At 49.2% G+C, this 19,100-nt stretch overlaps 7 protein-coding genes across 7 annotated transcripts; 3 read left to right on the plus strand and 4 right to left on the minus strand.

The window, feature by feature from the left end:
• Positions 1–370: 370 nt before the first annotated feature.
• On the minus strand, positions 371–2,389 carry N7457_001577 (uncharacterized protein; the record flags this gene model as incomplete). Its single annotated transcript, XM_057172623.1, has 1 exon — positions 371–2,389. One exon carries the CDS (start codon positions 2,387–2,389, stop codon positions 371–373), a length of 2,019 nt encoding a protein of 672 aa, XP_057036526.1.
• A 1,620-nt stretch (positions 2,390–4,009) lies between these two features.
• Positions 4,010–5,845, plus strand: N7457_001578 (Dyp-type peroxidase; the record flags this gene model as incomplete). Its single annotated transcript, XM_057172624.1, has 8 exons — positions 4,010–4,047; positions 4,095–4,305; positions 4,360–4,643; positions 4,694–4,786; positions 4,843–4,953; positions 5,003–5,109; positions 5,176–5,544; positions 5,598–5,845. The coding sequence occupies 8 exons, from the start codon at positions 4,010–4,012 to the stop codon at positions 5,843–5,845; spliced, it is 1,461 nt and encodes a 486-aa protein (XP_057036527.1).
• Positions 5,846–6,640: 795 nt separating this feature from the next.
• Positions 6,641–6,985, minus strand: N7457_001579 (uncharacterized protein; the record flags this gene model as incomplete). The annotated part of the gene is made up of 3 exons (XM_057172625.1): positions 6,641–6,679; positions 6,735–6,770; positions 6,827–6,985. The coding sequence occupies 3 exons, from the start codon at positions 6,983–6,985 to the stop codon at positions 6,641–6,643; spliced, it is 234 nt and encodes a 77-aa protein (XP_057036528.1).
• A 1,142-nt stretch (positions 6,986–8,127) lies between these two features.
• Positions 8,128–9,256, minus strand: N7457_001580 (isopenicillin N synthase family dioxygenase; the record flags this gene model as incomplete). Its single annotated transcript, XM_057172626.1, has 2 exons — positions 8,128–8,811; positions 8,879–9,256. 2 exons carry the CDS (start codon positions 9,254–9,256, stop codon positions 8,128–8,130), a joined length of 1,062 nt encoding a protein of 353 aa, XP_057036529.1.
• Positions 9,257–9,470: 214 nt separating this feature from the next.
• N7457_001581 (SDR family oxidoreductase) lies at positions 9,471–10,434 on the minus strand (the record flags this gene model as incomplete). Its single annotated transcript, XM_057172627.1, has 4 exons — positions 9,471–9,737; positions 9,808–10,011; positions 10,071–10,318; positions 10,389–10,434. The coding sequence occupies 4 exons, from the start codon at positions 10,432–10,434 to the stop codon at positions 9,471–9,473; spliced, it is 765 nt and encodes a 254-aa protein (XP_057036530.1).
• A 1,318-nt stretch (positions 10,435–11,752) lies between these two features.
• On the plus strand, positions 11,753–13,595 carry N7457_001582 (Zn(II)2Cys6 transcription factor; the record flags this gene model as incomplete). Its single annotated transcript, XM_057172628.1, has 4 exons — positions 11,753–12,012; positions 12,066–12,552; positions 12,620–13,420; positions 13,482–13,595. The coding sequence occupies 4 exons, from the start codon at positions 11,753–11,755 to the stop codon at positions 13,593–13,595; spliced, it is 1,662 nt and encodes a 553-aa protein (XP_057036531.1).
• Positions 13,596–15,667: 2,072 nt separating this feature from the next.
• N7457_001583 (putative amino acid permease) lies at positions 15,668–17,830 on the plus strand (the record flags this gene model as incomplete). Its single annotated transcript, XM_057172629.1, has 10 exons — positions 15,668–15,766; positions 15,842–15,862; positions 15,928–15,976; positions 16,033–16,299; positions 16,354–16,388; positions 16,443–16,563; positions 16,617–16,960; positions 17,020–17,142; positions 17,199–17,601; positions 17,655–17,830. The coding sequence occupies 10 exons, from the start codon at positions 15,668–15,670 to the stop codon at positions 17,828–17,830; spliced, it is 1,638 nt and encodes a 545-aa protein (XP_057036532.1).
• Positions 17,831–19,100: the final 1,270 nt, after the last annotated feature.

The raw sequence follows: 19,100 nt of genomic DNA on the forward strand, positions 1-19,100 counted from the left end.
CGAAACTATATGTGAGCGAATGTTGCATACCTCAGGTGTACATGAGTCTCTTACATAGAATCATACAGACTGCTTGGGTATGTTATATAGGTCTCAACAGATGTCAGTAATAATTGCATACCTCGACAACGCCTTTCGCACGCATCACTCGAGGTCTGAGAATGGCTGGTCAAATTCCTAGTCCAATCGACACGCCGGTCAACACAGAATTCTAAACAGTACAGCCCAAGGAAGAAAAATTCCAAACACAAAAACAATGCCTGATGATACATAACAACCAAAGACAGTCATAAGAATGAAGCAAAGCCTTGCTGTTAGCCCTCATTAGACCGATATGGAGAAGAAGAATTATACAAGATTCCAACACTCTTTAAATCTCAATATGGATGGTCTCGGCCACGCTAGGAACACCAGCCTCATTCAAGATGAACAGCATCCAAGGGCCAGGAATAAGAGCACCAGTATCCTCAGGGAGGGTGGCCTCGTAGAAGTCTCCATTGGCGGTCCACGAGTCCAAGGCAACGCGGCGCTGGTCAGTGTTGACGGTATGGGTGGTAGAACCGTAGCGGATTAGAGAAGCTCGACTGAACTGGGTGCTGGTGCTGATGCTGATCTTATCGCCGGCGCGGAGGCTACTCTTGGCTACACTGTCGATGGAAGGACGCGTAGCGAGTGTTCCGTCGTCATTCAGCAGATATTGAGGCGTGTACACCTGGGCATCGAAGTGGTTGGTGGGGGAAGAGGCTCCAAGTCCACCACCACCATTGAAGACACGGCCATCAGGAAGCAGTAGAGAGATACTGTGGTACACACGAACAATACTGTTGGGTTGCTGCTCGCGGAACTCGTTGGCCTCGGGATCGTACAGCTCGGGGGTCATCTGTGCGTTGCTGTCGTTGAATGGGACGCCATATGTCTGTCCACCAGTGGTGAAGACACCACCATCGGGAAGGACCACTGAGGTATGGTATGTTCGGGCGTAGGCCATGCCGTCACCGGAAGGGTTCTTTGCCACGGACACCTTGGGCTCGGATCCGGGCTCGTTGATCTCGATGAGATAGGCGGCATTGGTGGCATAGGAGTGATCGTAAGATGGCGAGCCACCAAATGTGATGATCTTGCCATTCACAGAGTCGAACATCACTGCGTTACCGGACATGGAGTCGTCGGCGTCGGCGCGTGTTCCTGCGGGTTGCTGGTCACCCTTGTCGTCGGTGTAGTACCAGTTCATGTTCTTGCTAGGTCCGGCTTGGAACACAGTTCCGTTCTTCCATCCGAAAATCCATCCGTGACTGTCGCGTCGGTAGCCAGCAGCCCGATCTTCTGTCCACATGGGCTTCACAAGGGCTCCAGGAAGCCTGCTAAACTCATCGTTCTCAAGGTCGTAGATCTCTCCATTCTTGTCTTCATTCGTGCCGCCGTTCCAGGAGCCGCCAATGATGAATACACGACCATCGGAGATGGTTGCGGAGGCTTGGTAACCACGAGGAAGCGCCATCAGAGGACCCTCCGTCCAGGTGTCAGAGGCAGGGTCAAAGAGACTGCTGAGCTGGTCATTATTGCCACCAGTGACGAGTAGTTCCCCCTTTCCATCGTAGGACATGCCGGAACAGAACATGTCATGGTGTGTGTGTTGAATCTTGGTCTGCGTTACTGACCCGTTGGCAGGATTCCAAATGGCAGTAAGTGTGACACCCAGTTGGGAGTTGAGGTAGTCGTCCTTTGCCCATGAGGACCAGACAAGCACCTCTCCTGTTCCTGGGATGACAGCGCCCGAGACAGCCACGATGGGTAAATCAATTGTAGGACCCCAGACACCGCCGTCGGCAATCTGTTGAGGGTCATCAATGTCGTAAATTTGCAGCGCCGAGATACTGGCAAGGTTGGTGCCGAGAGACACCAGGCGAACATATTGGCCTTGCTTAGGCTCGAAGATGGCAAGCTTCTCCCCATCGCCCTCGTACCATGTGCCAAATGCGACTGGTTCGCCCCAATTTTCTTTGTCTTCGCTCACGAACACCTGGTGGGTGACGATTTGACCATCTGCATTGCCGTCCTGGCGTGGCACCACAGAGATGGCGTGGACATTCTCAACGCTGCTGAGATCAACAATGACTTCATGGGTTGTACTCTCATCTTCTGACAGCCAGAAAGAGTTAAGGTCGTCGTCGAGGATCCTTTCACACTCGTTACCCTCTTGGCTGGTGTCGCAGGTAACGGTCCATTTTCGCCGACTGAGTTTCTCTCCGCGGGGAGGAGCTTGGTTGTGCGAGTAAGGGTCTGCGGCAGTCTGATGTTGGCTTGCCTTTTGATGCGCGAGAGCCGACTTGTCGTTGTCTGCTTGGGCAATACCCAGGAACAGGAGTCCGGTGATCCACTTTAGATGCATCCTGCTTGTTGTCTCCTACCGCTCTGCATCAACAAAGGGCTTGACCCTCGCTAGATATCTCTTAAATACATTTCTATTGAACTTCAAGATCACCCCCCATTCAGTGTATACAACGTTGTAGCAATAACAAACGTGAAGGAAATTCTTTTCCCTGCAAGGAGATGCTTTATCTGGTATGTCTGATCATGGCTTACTAGATGACTCGTAACATAACTAGCCCTATTAGTGAAGTGATACAAAAAAGCAATAGAAAATGGATTCCTCACGAATGGCAACATCTAAGGACTTGTCTGATATAGGTCCATCGTTACTTCCACGGCATTTCTGGATGATCCTCAGCTCTTATCCGCTCAGCCACCACAACATTTGATGCGAGGGGGGAAATAGATCTCCATTCTCCTTGAATGGACTCATTGCTTGCGGGTGGCTAATTGATTGAGTTTGTCAGCCCGCGGGACGGCCCGGAATGTCTATGCTTATGGCTTCCCTTGTCGGCATGGGTTATGGCTCAAATGGTATGTCAATTGTAACTCCAAAGTTCCGGGTTCCGGTTTTATGAAAACGTCGATGTCCTCGTATTTTTCATTTCTGGCCGTGCCATGCGTGGAAATACTACATAAGGTGGATAAAGTGGTGGACAATATGCATGACTTGCTGATGAAGGCAGGTATCCCGTTGATTATTTACCACGGGCCTGGCATTTGGTATGACGATGAGATTTCTCAGGAGCAGATTTAGGGGAACTCCGATGAATTGGAGCCGCTCTGACCTATGTAGTCCATATAATTGGCCCAATGCAGTGGAGCATAACCTGCATCGTTTCCCCTGCAGAGTCTAGCTGATGGCCCGGGCCCCCCTAAAGCGGCAGAGAATGACGCAAAAGGATGTTTGAGGGCACATGTTTGGTACTCAGAGGAAAAGGAAAGGCGGCTTTACAGGATGGGAGTGGGTACTTGGACGGCTTGACCTTTGAACTTTCTAGTGTCTGATTTATTCACACCTGTGTTTAGTGAAGTATGGTTCATCCGGCCGTCGGCCTTATCTAGCTATATGGCAGGAATTCCGAGCTACCAAGCTCCTACAAGGCTATCCTTTGTTACACTCTCATCAAAAGAATATAGAATGCATGCCCCACTATCTGGTTTCATACACTGTTGTACATCGTACTCTCGGCTAGCCTGCTCTTCCAGACATAAGTGTTTCATCATATTCGGTCTTCAATTCCTATTGCCAACTTTGCATTAGGGTGACATTAGTTACGCAGTACGTTCGCGGCCATGTTGATAGATGCTGCAAAGCCTCGTACTCGCTGCATACCCACATAGATTGCCTAACGAGTCCGGTAATACAACGTCAGGAATCAACACGCGCTCACATTTCATTCGACGAATCCGTGGATCCAATGCGGTCTAATTACAATGCGGAAGTATGCCCGGTCTTCTGTCTATCTCTTTTGATAACTACGCTTCACGATGTAGCCCATTGACCGTCTTTTGCCATGGTGACGTTTAGACGAAAGCGTAGAACATAAAAGGTAGCTCGTGGAACTCCTTCGAGGCCTCTTGGTTCATAGTTTAATTTCTTCAAAACTAGCAACTTGAGAAGAAGTACTTTTTCACCATGGCACCCAATATCAGAAATATCCAGGGTGACATCTGGTAGGTGAGCCCGCTGCCAAATGGATGAATGAGCTAACCGATTCCAGGCCTCGACTGCCCAAAAAGTATGAAACATTCTTGTTTTTCGAGATTGGTGACGAGAAGTTGTTCAAGGAAAAGCTGGCTGCGTTCTTGCAATTCATCACCACGGCCGAATCGGCGCACAAGGTGCGAGGCGATCTTTACAACAGGAAGAAAAATGCCTTGATGAAGACAATGTGCACCAACATTTCCTTTTCTGCTTCTGGCCTAAAGAAAGTAAGACATATCCATTATCTGTTGTGTACATTAGCTAACAAGGTTTACCTTCAGCTTGGAAACAACGAGCTGGATCAGGACGATCTCTTCCAAGGCGGCATGTATGCAGACATGGTGACCGCCGGTCTTGACAGAGACGACGAATGGCTTGGCGAGTTCAAGGGATCGCGAGGCCAGATTGACGGCGTTTTCACCCTCGCGGCCAGTTCTGAAGATACCGTGACAAGACATCTTGCGTCCGTCTTGAACCCTATGTTCCAGCCCCCAGGCAAGACTCCAGCCGCTAAGTGGCTTTTCACACAAAGCGGTGCCGTGCTGAACGAGTATGATATCGAACAGTAAGTTGGCTCGATTTCATTGATATTTGACAATACTAATCATTTCTCAGTTTTGGGTGGAAAGATGGTGTGTCCCAGCCTCAGATCCTGGGATTGGACGCCGACCCCAACGGTGATCTCTGCCCTCGTAACATCAAGCCTGGGTGAGATCTCCAAGATCAATGTATTCCAGAATATGCAGCTAATATTCAACCGCCAGTTACATCATCGTCGGAGAGGATGGTGATACTCAAAATCCACCGGCTTGGGCCCATGATGGCAGTTTCATGGTCTTCCGCCGACTGAGGCAGCTTGTCCCTGAATTCACACAGTAAGTTACACCAACTTCTATCACGGACATGTACTAATGCAATGCTTAGATGGGTAGTAGGCCAGATTGGAGACCAAGCTCGGGATGAGCACAAAAACATGAAACTTGGTGTGATCTCTAACATGTCCTCTCGTATTATGGGAAGATGGCCCAATGGTCAGTTTCTGCGATCCTTCTCAGAGAAAAAAAATTCATTGATAGGAAACTAATTCGATGTTGCAGGTATTTCTCTGGAGGAGAAGCCTGCACCCTCTGACGTGTACGAAGACAAAGCCCTCCCCGAGGATAACCACAATCTAAGCCCTGAAGACAAAGCGCTTTTGGATTCGAACAACTTCGACTTCACAGACATCAAATGGCAAGATAAATGTCCCTTTGCGTCTCACATCCGCAAGGTCCGGCCTCGAGCCGAGCGCTTAGGCCCCGATGGGTCCGCGGACGACACCCATGCGATGATTCGTCGGGGTATTTCGTTTGGACCTCTGACTGAGTCATCTGAGAAAGCAGGTGGAGTGACACTGCACGACCGTGGGTTGCTCTTCGTGTCCTATCAGTCAAACCTTCAGAACGGGTTCCGTCATGTGCAGAATGGTGAGTCCTCAAGAAATCCACACGACATCAGCCTTGGCTAACCTGTATTCTAGAATGGGCAAACAAAGTCGGTTTCCCTCCTGGAAAGAGCAGAAACTACGACGGCCAACAGCCTGGACTCGATCCTATCATTGGTCAATGGCCCAAGGGTGAGACAGAGAGCAACTTCATCAGCATGCCGAGGTTCGACGATCCTCGTAAGGTGGAAAGGTGGACCCTTGATCGCACTGTGATTGCAGAGGGTGGGGAGTACTTCTTTACTCCTTCCATGAGTGCTCTTAAGGAACTCTGTGGTAAATAGTAGAGGAATGGGTCACATCTATTCGCGTTGAGAGAACGGATTGCCAGGTTCTGTTTGAACTCGGCATCTTCATTGGAGAAAAAAAGTCCTTATTGTGCACTGATCCCGATAGATCATCAAATTCATTGTTCGTGTTTCATCGCACATGTACGTGGATATATATTGTGGCCATGTACTACTAAAGCTCAATCTTTTTGGCTTCGCGAGGTAGGAGCGGTATGGAATAGAGCCAGATTTTTTAATTTTTTTTACGAATACATGCTTCATGCAGCATCTCCACATACGTAGATCGTTGCCTTGAACGAGTTGGCAGTGCGCTTTACATACAAATGCGTACATCAATCATCCCTTGCTTCGGCAGGCGGATACGGTCCGACCCTTGAATATTGATATCGGGTGGCTTCGGGGTGGCTTGTTATGCATTAATCTCCCTCTTTATGATTCATTAGAACTCGTATGATTCATTACTCCGTCCAGAGTACATAGATCATACCTAGGTAATGCGGTCGAGGTTTTATTGATAATGCTTGGACTTCAATGGAATCGTTGGTGGAAATAGCAAATTACTAACATGTCATGATCTCGTCTTGGACAGTATTGACACGCAGTTAATAGCATCAAGGAGAAAATAATATTTTTAGATCACCATACTAATGATGTTAAGTGATGGGAGGAGGACACTTGTATTACCAGCGAAGATAGCGGCTCCAAGGCATTACCTATGCCACTATTTAATTCAGTTCTCTCAACCCAGACCGGGGCTAGCAAAATCAGTCATTCCAGGGACGACAAAATCTAATCTTCCTCCTCCTCTTGACAGCATTGGTAGCAGAGCTATTAAGGATAAGTGACTGGCAGCATTTAAAAAATAATAAGAGTCCAGACTCACAATGTTTCCATCATCATCGAATGCGGGAGTTGAGACCTATTCACCATGTTAGGATTTAGTTCAGGTCTCTCATGAGGCAGTGAAATACATACCCAATTATCTCCGAGGACTGAGCAATCCTTCGGGGTGGCATCTTCACAGCTACCTTGTAAGCAGTAAAGGTCCGTATCTTCATTTTGGGAGGCCGAGGAGGCATAGACGCCAGAAACGGCAAAAGCCAGAGCTCCAAAGAGGAAGGAGGAGAATCTCATTTTGGTAGTTTGTGTTGAATGGTTAATGGGGAATTGAGTCGAGAGAAGGATGGGGAAGATGGGTTGCTGATACTGAGCCGCGATGCTAGGCCTCTTTTATAGATAGTTGTTTAATATCGCTTTAGACTGGTTTGCTCGCTATCCGGGTGCCCAGTCTGGGGCTAGTCTTACATCATGTACTTCTTCATGTCCGTGGACGCGAAAAACTGCATACCACTTAACCCAAGGAGCTGGATGATTTCACCGTCTTTGTTATCAGCCAGCCACTGCTATACTGTTGATCAGTTCGGATGTATCGGGCTAATTCAATATGATGTATCAGTTTGCTCTGTTACGCTGCAGCTTGTAGATGCATTTGCAGCCTCTTGCAGAATGTCGATCGATTACTGCATGCTTGTTCTTGCTGATCATCCATCTCGCTGGCGAAATAAACCAAATGATGAGAAGCAGCGTACCACTGTAGTGGTTGCACTGGCATCTTGAATGACGTACTGAGACCAGATGTCCGCAAGGCTAGAATTAGACTCATATCTTGGATTTGGTTGTGCCCGAACAACTACTCACCTCAAATGAGTATTCGGAGTATTTCTCACCTTTGAAGCAACTTTCGAAGGTTTCTGCATGCGGTGGTACCGAATCTAAGCATCTTACCGAGATACTAACATTTCCAGTGTGGGGGCCCCTTGCCATGCAGCTTCCCTACAGAGCAGGTGAGCCGTGAGCATTGTGTTCAGATACCACCATGGAGTCGTGTCACCCGAACCACTGCCAGTATCTTTTGACGGCGATACATTCCAGCCACTCATTATGTGGCTACCCCTTGCTCTCATCTTTGCAAATATGGCCAACATAACTCCGTGCAGTGTCTCATCGCTGGATAACGTATCCCCTGCCTAAGCGATGCGTACTCCGTAGCTGTAGCAGATCTACGGAGTAGAACATCGTGCGGACTGCACATTTGGGCGATCCTGCTGTTCCGCGCCGATCGCAATAACCCATAGCGGCTTTGGCTGTTTCCATGGCCGTTCTCTACAGTTGTGTTCCAGTGTTCCAAGCCAAGCTTCCCTAGAGTCCAAGAGTTGCACGTTCGGGTAATCACGAGTTTCCATGGTCTGCAACAAACGTTGCTTAGAGATTTGCCTTTAAATATCGTCATGGATATAAGCCTCAAACGCATTGGAATAAAATCTCCGCCCGACATCCTGATGACTCCGGATTTTCGTCCGCAATTGCGACTCGCCCCAGGTATCATACTTGCCTCTCAAAAAGGCGGAGTCAACGCTCACTCCTTCTGCTGCCTCTAGAGATATCTTCTGCATAGCAAAATGGCCCCTTAGAGTCTCAAGTGCCTCCTCTTTTGTCAGATTCCCCCGCACACCCTGGAAGAAGGGCACACTATATCTCTCCAACGGACCTGACAATACGCGATGTGTCGTTGCCTTGCACACACCGTGAGTAATTACTTCGAAGGCTTGTCCGATATTCACCACGAATGTATCCTCGATAGCGGGGATATCGATCCATTCGCCTGCTTTGTCGAGAGCCTGTAGCCCCTTCACAGTTGGTGGGGATGCTTGGAGAAGAAACGTCCACCATCCAGATGAGTCCTTGTGCGGCCCGACTCCTTGAGTATCGACCAGACTCGAATCTGAGGCTGGATAATGAGCGAGCTTGATACGGTGCTGCTCTGAGAGAAATGAGAAGAGAGTATCCGGGTCCAGGGAAAGTGCTTCGGCGACTAAACATAAGAAGCGCTCGGCGAGATCTGTTAATTCGTGGATATATCTCTCGATGATGCTTCGAAGACATGGGTCTTTACATGGCCACTATAAATGTTGGTTAATATAGTCTTTCTGGGTCTGATGGCCGACAGGCTGCGGAGGATTACGATACCTGATTCGGTCCTTTCAACCTTTCGTAAAGAGGGAGACCCTCGCGCCATGAATCGGACAGCTCGGTTGCAAATTCAAACTGTTCGCGTTTATCTTCGGCCCCGGCAGTCATTTCTGAGCCTACTTGGCTATATCCTAGGAAATGGGGGGAGTTGTGTAAGGCCACTTCCGCTTTTTGGGCCGGGCTGAGCGTAAATAGTGTGGGGAGGGCACCCTTTAGGTCTGTGATAGCTTCCTGTGGAACATCATGGTTCTTGATGTACAGGAAACCAATGGAGGTGAGGGCATAATGGAGTTCCTGGAGAAGCTGTGGCCGGGTTGCGGGTGACTTGGCGAGGGATAGGTCAAGGACCGGGATGGATTTGAAGTTGGATATCATTTTCAGATCAAAACCAGTGGGTTTGAGCATGGAATGGATATATGCATGTTCACCAAGTTAAGCTGATCAACGTCGAAGGCGCAAGAAGTCCGGCTTTTCGTTTATTTACTTCGTCCCCAGTCGCTGCGGGGTAATGCGGAGTTGACAATGGACAACGCTATCTGGTTTCTCTATCTACAACATAGGTATATGCCTTGTCTGACTCCAACACATTTTAAACGCTCTTTCCACCATCAATCACCATCTCAGTGCCATTGATGAACCGACCCTCATCGCTGCCCAGGTACAGGCACATGTTGGCAATGTCCTCCACTTCGGTTAAGCGACCCAGCGGCACATTTCCGATGAACTTCGCTCGATTCTCGGGGGTATCCTCCATACCAGTAAACATTGAAAACAGTCCAGTCCCAGAAAGGAGAGGAGCAACGGTGTTGAATCGGATATTGTGCGGGCCGTACTCCGCCGCGAGACCTTTGGTGGCCTGTATAGATGAATTGTAAGCGCTATGTTGTATATCCCACACAGTGTCTAGACCACGTCTTAGCACTTACATTGGTGACTGCCCCCTTGGTCGCATTATACCAGACCAAGCCAGGGCGTGGCCGGCTAGCTCCAGTGGAGGAGATGTTAATCACGGAGCCACCTTGGCCTTGATCGATGAAACGAGGCACGACGGTCTTCGTCGCGAGGTAGATACTCTTCACGTTGACCTTGAACACGCGCTCCCATTCCTCTTCTGTGACCTCTGATGTGGGCTATAATGAGTAAACAGTTAATGAGGGATCCGCATCATGGCCGGAATAGATCAACCCACCTTGTTGCGATAAGTAGTACCCGCATTGTTCACCAACACATCGAGACGGCCGAACTTCGAGAAGGCCAGGTCCAATACTTCGTTCCAATCATTTTCTTGGGTGACATCTTGACGCTGGAAGATGATGTTGGAAGGGTTCTGCGAGGCAACCCTCTCGCCGCCCTCCGCGTTGATATCGGTCACGATGACTTTGGCGCCCTCTTCGCCGAAGCGCTGAGCGATTGCTGCGCCAAATCCAGAGCCGCCGCCTGGGGAAACAAGACAGATTAGATGCTACAATGCAAAGAATAGCAAAGAGTGAGGACACAATTCTCGTACCGGTAACAATGGCAACCTTGCCTTGAAGTCTTGAGCCTTGGGACATTATGTGTGTTCAGTAATTAAGAGACCGGTTGAGATGAATTCGAAGTACAGACGAAGAGTAAGACCTCGACCAGTGGTTTAAATATCTCCAGAAGGCTATATGACGGAGGGTCATTGGCCGACCTGAAGCTCGGAGCGAAAGCCGATGTACCTTCCCCGCATCGACTTTATGCACAATTCTTATAGCCTTTATGTCGACTTGATATTGCTCTCGGGAATCACAGTCATGCCATGGCTTCATAGCAGTTCCTGCCAAGCGATTCCGCTATGAATCCCGTCCATAGGGGCAAGCATGTATAACCTTGATGGCCGATCATCGTCTACATCCCACTTGTTCCTTTTAAGACTAATGATCAGCCAAGGCAATGAGATGTGACAGGCTGTGCATAAGCCACTCGCAGGACGCGTGGCCGATCCTTGCAGTTCCAGCAAAAGGAAGACAAGGTTCATGCCTGACACTTGAGCTGTCTCGATGAATCAAACTTGAAACGTTCATGCGGTTTGTTCGGGGCAATCCTGACCTGGTTACTCTGTGTCAATACTTTTCCAGAAGCTCCTGGGGTTCTGGTGTTCCCATGCGCTATTGCAGCAGTGCCAATGGCTCGTGGCACCACTGTTGATGTGATGCCGCCGGCTATTGCTCTACTTCGTTTTTAGGTGGTAAGCTGACAGCATGCTACAATTCCCGGGATGACAATCCTCCACACATTGGACGATGTCGACAATCAATTAGTTGATCTTTGAAGTCGGTGATCTATGGTATCTTTTCTGGCTCGCCTTTAGTCCTGGGTAGGATCTGCGGATCCCAACATCAAGGCCCCACGCGATGTGCGTAGCTTGGACGCAGCTTGGGAATTGGCGTCTCCGAATCATGAAGCTGATTAGGTTCCTGGAGTAGGTTAAAAGTACTGCGTCTTCCGTAGATGAATGCTGCGATGACATGTCCGATTTCATTTTGAACAGCCCGATTTTGATTCTGTCCAAATCACCAAGGAGCTCGAAGAACAGGCCCCCCCCGCATGGATCCTCGGACTAAACTCGAGCTAAGGCCGTAGGGCTTTTAAGCGTCGAAAATCGTCAGGGCGCAGTAATGTTAGATTAGTTTGAGTGCATAAAAAAACAATAAGGATCACAAAATAGAATAGTCCGAAGTGGCAGGAGAGAAAGACCAAAAGTCGGTGATTTCACAGTTTAGCGCCGCTCCATTCCGAGCCTTGTACTGAGTTTTCCTGGCACTAATTACAGCCACCATGATTTATGGCTTCGATTAATCCCGTGTCCATGCCTGCACATTCCTTATCCCTCGAGTCTCTCGCCCGATGGAGATGCGCACCGAGGGCGTACCCTCGGAAACCTCAGATGCACAACCCCCTGAACCCCCCGAACGGAAACGAGTCCGTCGATGGCATCACCGCGGCTTCACAGGCTGCTCGACCTGTCGCCGCCGCCATGTCCGCTGCGACGAAGCATCTCCCGCCTGCAATAACTGCGTCCGACTCGGCCGCGAGTGCGACGGCGCCCAAGACCGGATGACTTTCAAGGTCTACGGTCCCTCCCACGCAACGAGTTCACCGCCAGAGTCCGGCGCACCGAGGAGCAGGAAAAAGTCTCAACATCGAGCCCGGAATCAAGCGACACTTCCGCGGTCTCGCCACCAGTAAAGAGGGAAGATGCGCGCGATGAGGAGGCTTGCGAAGCTGTGATCATCTCCCCCACAACGCGCCCACAACCAAAAACCAAGTTCCGCTTCCAGGAACCTATCACGTCGACCAGTATTGCGAAATCGATCCAGCGCATTGACGAGCGTTATTTCATGCATTTTGTCGATCGTGTCTCATCCCTCCTGATCATCTATGACAACGCCGACAATGCCAATCCCTACCGCACATATTTCCCGGACTTCGCCCGGTCATCTCCAACAATGGTCAATGCGATGCAGGCACTGGGCGCGTTGCATCTCGCGAATACATCCGTGGGGTCGCAGCGAAATAAGCATTTCCAACAAGCAATGGGCAAATACGGCGTGGTGGTGAAAGGTTTCCGAACGCGATACTCGGATCCCACCCAGCTGCTTGGATTGACGGATCTGGCGACGTGCTTATTGCTTTCCTTGTTTGAGGTTTGTTCGCCATGGCAACTATGGTGCACACATACTCTTGTGGTTTACTCTGCTAATAATCCCGCAGATGATGGATTCCCAACATCAGAATTGGGCAGTACATCTCAAAGGAGCTCGCGAAATCTACAATCTCCTTTTCTACCCGCAAAACGTCGATGCGACGCGCGAAGCACATAGGGTTGCCGAGACCAATCACCCACTCCGACCATTCCTCGTCTCCCTACTATCCTATCTCGATGTGGCGGGTGCATGCGCAACTCCGGGCGGCACCGTGGTCGAAGGTAACTACTGGAAAACCATGGGCGGAGGATGGGAATACAATCTCGGAACGCCGAGTTTATTGTCAACGATACCCGATAACCCCCATCTGGTCGGGCTGCGGGAAGCATGGTGTAGCTTGATGGAAGTGCAGGCCTTCATTAGCAAATTTGCATCGGACAAGAAATCATGGATGACAGTCGACCAGTCCGATATGACGTACAAAGACATCTTCAATCAGCTGGTTGTATGGCGTGTCATGTCCCCGCCCTGTATACAGCAGCTCGGGGATCTAGACGACGAGAGTCTTGCTCAGTATCCGTATCCGGATGTCCTCGAGTATGCGGGGTGTATTGAAGCATATGAGAAGGCGACATTCGTCCATCTGCTCCAGGTTGCTGGTGCTGGGCGTGTTGGCTGGATCACTGATTGGTCATATATTAATATGCTTGTCAGTCGGATTCTGCTGTTGATATGCAAATTGTCCAAAGGCGTTGGCCAGTTGGCTATATTGTGGCCGCTTTTCATTGCCGGGCAGGAAACTCGGATTGAGAGTGAGCAGAAATACGTTCGCACGACTATGCAGGATTTGAAGCAGTTTGGTTTCCGGGTATGACTTGAACGAAGTTTATAAAGGAAGCTAGTTCGGTTGCTAACCTCTCTGATTCTAGAATGTTGACAAAGCACTCGAGACCCTCGAGGGTGTCTGGTTCAAACGACGCTCGTTTCCTGGGGGATGGATTCAAACTCTGGAGGAAGTTCAGACGAACATCCTTCTTCCTTGATTCGGACCTGGCTAAAGTCAACATACCCGACTCACTCGCCTGCTTCAATGCTAGGCCGCTGTCGACTCTGTGAGACGCTATAAAACAGACATTGGATATGACTAAAATCCTCTATCGCCCACTCCTCCCTCTTCCTTTGATTTTTCTCGCAACATTATCGACATATATACATTCCCTTACGTCTTCTTTGATACCCCAAGGCTCTTCCTTGCCAACTTGATTTCCTCATCTCTGGGGAGTTAGCTTGACCGCGCTCCCATGCAGCATGTACATAAAGCATCATATATATAGACCGGGCAAATAAGAGTATAATCATTCTTATTGCTTCCGTCATTGGACGAATTGCCTTTCAAGATTAAAATTTGCATGGACATTATGATGTGCTTAAGAGCCACCTTCACCATACCCAGGGCTCTCAAGAAAAATGCTCGTTGTTCGATTGGACCTACCCAAAAACAGAAATATTCGCAAATACAAAGTGTATATGCGGGTACTGGCATGGAATTCTCGGTGCGGTGTTTTACTGAATCCGCAAGGCGTTGATAATCATGTCCTCGCGGCAATTCTGGACATACCTTCTCAGGCTACGCTGCAGTACAACGCTTAATATAGCGACTGCGTGGTGTAACCCTTTCCACGAGGGAAATCTTAGGTCGATATCAAATTTCATGTACGGAAGTCTCCCTTCGTGTGACAACAACATAGGATGTCTATACTGTCACGCTCCCAAGGCCAGAACTAAAGATCAGATGGATATCTCCGAAACTCAGGCGTCCCCGTCATATGATAACTTTCAAGACGTGAGAGTGCCGTTAAATGGACCGGATGAGGCAAACACAGCGAATTGTGTACTCTCTTCTCCTCGATTCAATTGTTTTGCTGAAGTCATATTGCACAACGCCTGGCGAAACTCCGGTTCGTTTCGAGACAGCAATATCACCCAGTCTAATATCCACCGACGGTGATAGCACACCACCCACAATTCTAAGCAAGAAACGAAATTGGATCTTGTTGTCTGTTGACAGCAATAGATGCAACAACAGCTGCGGAAATTGTATCGTAGAGACCGGAAGGAAGACGGGCAACTACAACGCTATGATTCTTCATGTCCCCCAGCAGGTACGAGTTGTCATCTTGCGAGGCCTGAGATTGATTGGAATGGATGTTATCCTAACATTCGCTTGGCAGTGGCCATTTCCAGCGGCGACGCGCATATCCATACAATGCTGGAATCATCGTGAGTATTTGAATTGAATGTCATGCGCATCTTTCAAAAATGAAGGGCTGGCTTGTTGCTATAATGAATGCGCGACAAGCGCGTAGGTCTTGAGATATGCGGGGCCACGAAGAGAAGAGGAACCTCGCACATGGCTTACCTCGTGATCGCCATGTGGCCAGCAACGGTGGTATTAACTCCCTAGTAAGTACCAAGTTAACAACTTGAGCGCGCCAGGGTTTTCCCACATTTGAGCCCAATTGCGTGTGCCATGGTATATTGGATATGTATCTCAATAGAAGTGCTCAAGCGACTGGTCTAGAGCAGGCGCCACTATTTGCCTTGTTACTAGCAAATAGGTACTCAGGCAAGTAGCATACACCGTCAGAGCATAATAGACCAGGTTACAGGTTTTCCAGGCACGAGATCTACTCAAATTGACAAGAAGCAAGCCTTCCACTCAACACCCCACGGACCAGACAGCTCCGAACTTCGGTCGTTTGTGGATATCGCGATCTGGTTTGATCCTTGCATTCGATTCGCATTCCCGACAATCCTCTTTAGTTCACCGCGGCACATTGCAATGCTCACCATCCGATACAATCTCTAACTTGGGAGTCTTTAGAATCCCATTCCAGGAACTTCAAGGTCGACCTGAACAATAGACTTGTTCTCAGTCGGTTACATCACAGAGTCCAGTAAGCCGCCCGGTGGGTCTGCGCCAAAGACCAAAGTCTATCCAGAAAATTTGCAGTCCGCTTCTCAAACGATTTCCGGATATAAAGAGATCGGGGGACGCTGGAAGAATCGGTTTCTTTAGTTTTCCATCAATTTGTTGTTTGCGTCAGATCCGGACATGGCCCCTCACGACGCTGTTGCCGGCCCCGCCGACCTCCTCGACCATGGTGAAGTTGATCGGGCCGAGCAGAAGGACCAGGACGATGCCGCTTTGCTAGTAAGTATTGCGCTCTTTCTTCTTGTGAATCCTGTATCTAGGCAGAGCACTAGGCTGACATTAGAAATGACTTAGCGCACTATGGGCTATAAGCCGGTAGGTCCCGCTATGTATAGATCGGAAGGATTCAAGATCAGCAACTCACTAGAATCAATGGACAGGTGCTTCATCGAACATATACTCTGTTTGAGAACTTTGCGACCACGTTTGGTGAGTCTTGCATTAATGACCACTTCGTGGGCGCATTCGTACTGACTTTAGTCCAGCCGCTCTTTACTTTGTCGGCGGCGTGCGCGTCACTTTCAGCACCGGTATTGCCGCTGGTGGAAACCTTGCCTATTGGACCAGTTATCTAGTAACCATGGTCTTCACGTTCATTACGGCTGCTGTGATTGCAGAAGTCTGCTCGGCGTCTCCGTCCGCTGGTTCGATCTACTTGTGGGCTGCCGAAGCTGGTGGACCCCGGTTTGGCCGGCTTCTTGGCTTCATCGTCGCCTGGTGGAGTACAACGGCGTGGACGACCTTCTGTGCAAGTATGTTACAGCATATTCACACCTGAGATTCCCATGATGCTCATGCTATTATAGGCAACACCCAAGCTGCGGTTAACTACATGCTTGCGGTATGGTTCTTTTTTCTACTTCACACAGTATATTGATTAACGTATCATTCTCAGGAAATAACGGTTTTTGAACTTGATTTCCCATCAGACTCAAGTGATGTCAAGTTCCGTGCGGTCCAGTGGATCTGCACCGAGATCTTGCTTGCCCTGGCAGCCCTATTGAACTTTTTGCCTCGTATGTACAAGTCTCTAACTCTTTTCCGCTATATCTGACTCTTGAAACCCCAGCGCGATACTTCAAATATGTTTTCTGGTTCTCTTCTGCAGTCGTGATGCTAGACTTCGTCCTGAACCTGATTTGGTTGCCCATTGGCACCGCCCAAACTTGGGGCTTCCGCACTACCCATGAGGCCTTCATGACCACTTATAACGGTACCGGAGCCCCGGATGGCTGGAACTGGTGTCTTTCTTACTTGGCTACTGCCGGTATTCTGATTGGATTCGATGCATCGGGTCACGTTGCGGAAGAAACCAAGAACGCCTCTATCACTGCTGCTCGTGGAATCTTCTGGAGTACCGTTGCTAGCGGGTTTGGCGGTTTGGCTACAATCATTCTCTTCTTGTTCTGTGCGGTATGTCTTCTGGTCTCTTGGACAGTTCGCATTAGAAACCCTAACGTCAATCGCTTTAGCCCGACACCGACACCCTCATGAGCTTTGGCTCGCCCCAACCCTTCGTACCTCTTTACGCTGTGGTTCTGGGCAAGGGTGGCCATATCTTCATGAACATCGTTTGCATTTTTGCTTTATGGCTGGTGAGCTACCCCATTTGCGCCAATTAATATTTCAAAGCTGACGGATTGCTTCCCAGAACACCGCAATTGCTATCATCGCCGCATCTCGTCTTGTCTTCGCCGTTGCCCGTGATGGTGTCCTCCCTTTCTCGGGTTGGGTCTCTCGCGTGAAGAATGGCCAGCCACGCAACGCAGTCATTGTTGTCTGGGCTGTCGCTGCTCTAGTCACTTGCACTATCCTTCCGTCTAGCGTTGCTTTCACTTCCCTCGTGTCGGCAGCCGGTGTCCCCAGCGCTGCTGCATACGGTCTGATCTGTCTAGGCCGATTGTTCTGTACTCCCAACCGGTTCCCAAAGCCACAGTGGAGTCTCGGGCGCTGGAGTAAGCCGTTCCAGTTCATCGGTGTCTTCTGGAATGGCTGGGTTGTCGCTGTCCTGTTCTCGCCCTATGCATGGCCTGTTACTGGGGAGAACTTGAACTGTGAGTCGTCTTTATTATCCCCAATCTTTTTATATTGCTAACCTGCTGGATAGATGCCCCCATTATCATGGCTGGAGTCACCATCCTGGCCTTGATCTCCTACTTCTTGATGCCTGAGAGTGCATGGCTCCCTCGAGACCGCATCACTCACTTCATTGACAGTAAGGGTGCTGTTGAGACCGTGGAGGAGGTTGGGCCTACCAACCGTGATGAAGCAAGTACTCGCTGATGCGGAGAAAATGGATGTGTGACTAGCTACTAGCTCCGGGCATACCATGCCCTCTTGAAGATACAGTAGATGGCTTTCGATAAATTCGATATATAATACAATAGCTGATTCAACAGTTGCTTTATTAAATCCTTGACACGTGAGATATATGCTCAGAAATAACTTTATACTTATCTATGCAGAGTTGAGCTATATTGTAAAGATGTCATTTCCATATCCTTAATGGGATTGATCTGATGGGATGGGTCAGCTAAGGTCCATAGCAAACTGGCGAATAGAAGAACTGAGATGAAGTTCTGGGAGAAGCGATCATCGAATAGAAGTATAGCAGATTAAGAAAGCTCTGAGAGAACAACACTTTACCGCTAGCTATCACTTGCTCGGACAGTAGTATCCTTAGGATCCATTCATTTGTCCTCCCCAAGGAAAGTGAGCCGATAGCAATATCATTTTTCATATGCAACCCCCGCTGTCTTGTTATACCTACCTAGGTAGCCAAGGCTCTGCATCTGGACCAATGATCTCTGACTTGGTGTGGGTCGAAAACGTGGTCAACGTGTTCTTGGCGGCAGAAAAGAAGCACGGGGTATCTTTCCGAGAAGGCGGACGACCCGCTCTGTTCTTGGCGTTCGTCCTGTCCAACCAGCAAGCCGGTAGGCTTCGATGAGAGGCGCTTCGAGCCGTACCAAAATCGTGGCGTCCAGACCGATGGTATTTGTGGGTCAGAACAATTTATTTGAGTAGATGAAATGAATAGCTTTCTGATGGAATAATCGGTATCTGCGGGATGATCTAAAAGAGTGAAAGAGGATCCCCCGGTGCTAAGGATACTGCGGCATCCCAGGCGGTAAGGCCTCCTCCACGTGATCCCTTTCTTCCTCATTGGGAGGACCGATACCGGAGTATCATCTATCAGAAGGTTCAAGCTCAGCTACTGGAGCAAAACTTCACTACATGTTAATTTCCGAGTCTTGATTCTAAATCCATGAATTATATGGTCGGCCATCCTTGTACTTTCTGGCTAAAGATCGCTGCAGGTCCTGTCGGCGAGAGTACTTCAGTTTGCCTGATCCACAGACCCTCTTCCACAAAGGATCTCCGCTCCCCGAATAGGTCGGGTACGTCACTCCACTTTTCCAGAGTCCTTGGATAGCTGCATGAGGTCTAAACCCAAAGCCTGAAGCATACACAAGCCTATTTAACAAGACAGAAAGACAACGAGACAGGTAAGCTCATTCACCTCATTTCAACAACTTTCATTGACTCCTAG

This window comes from Penicillium paradoxum, assembly GCF_028828445.1.
Source record: "Penicillium paradoxum strain IBT 22861 chromosome Unknown utg000002l_segment0_segment0, whole genome shotgun sequence".
NCBI lineage: Eukaryota > Fungi > Ascomycota > Eurotiomycetes > Eurotiales > Aspergillaceae > Penicillium > Penicillium paradoxum.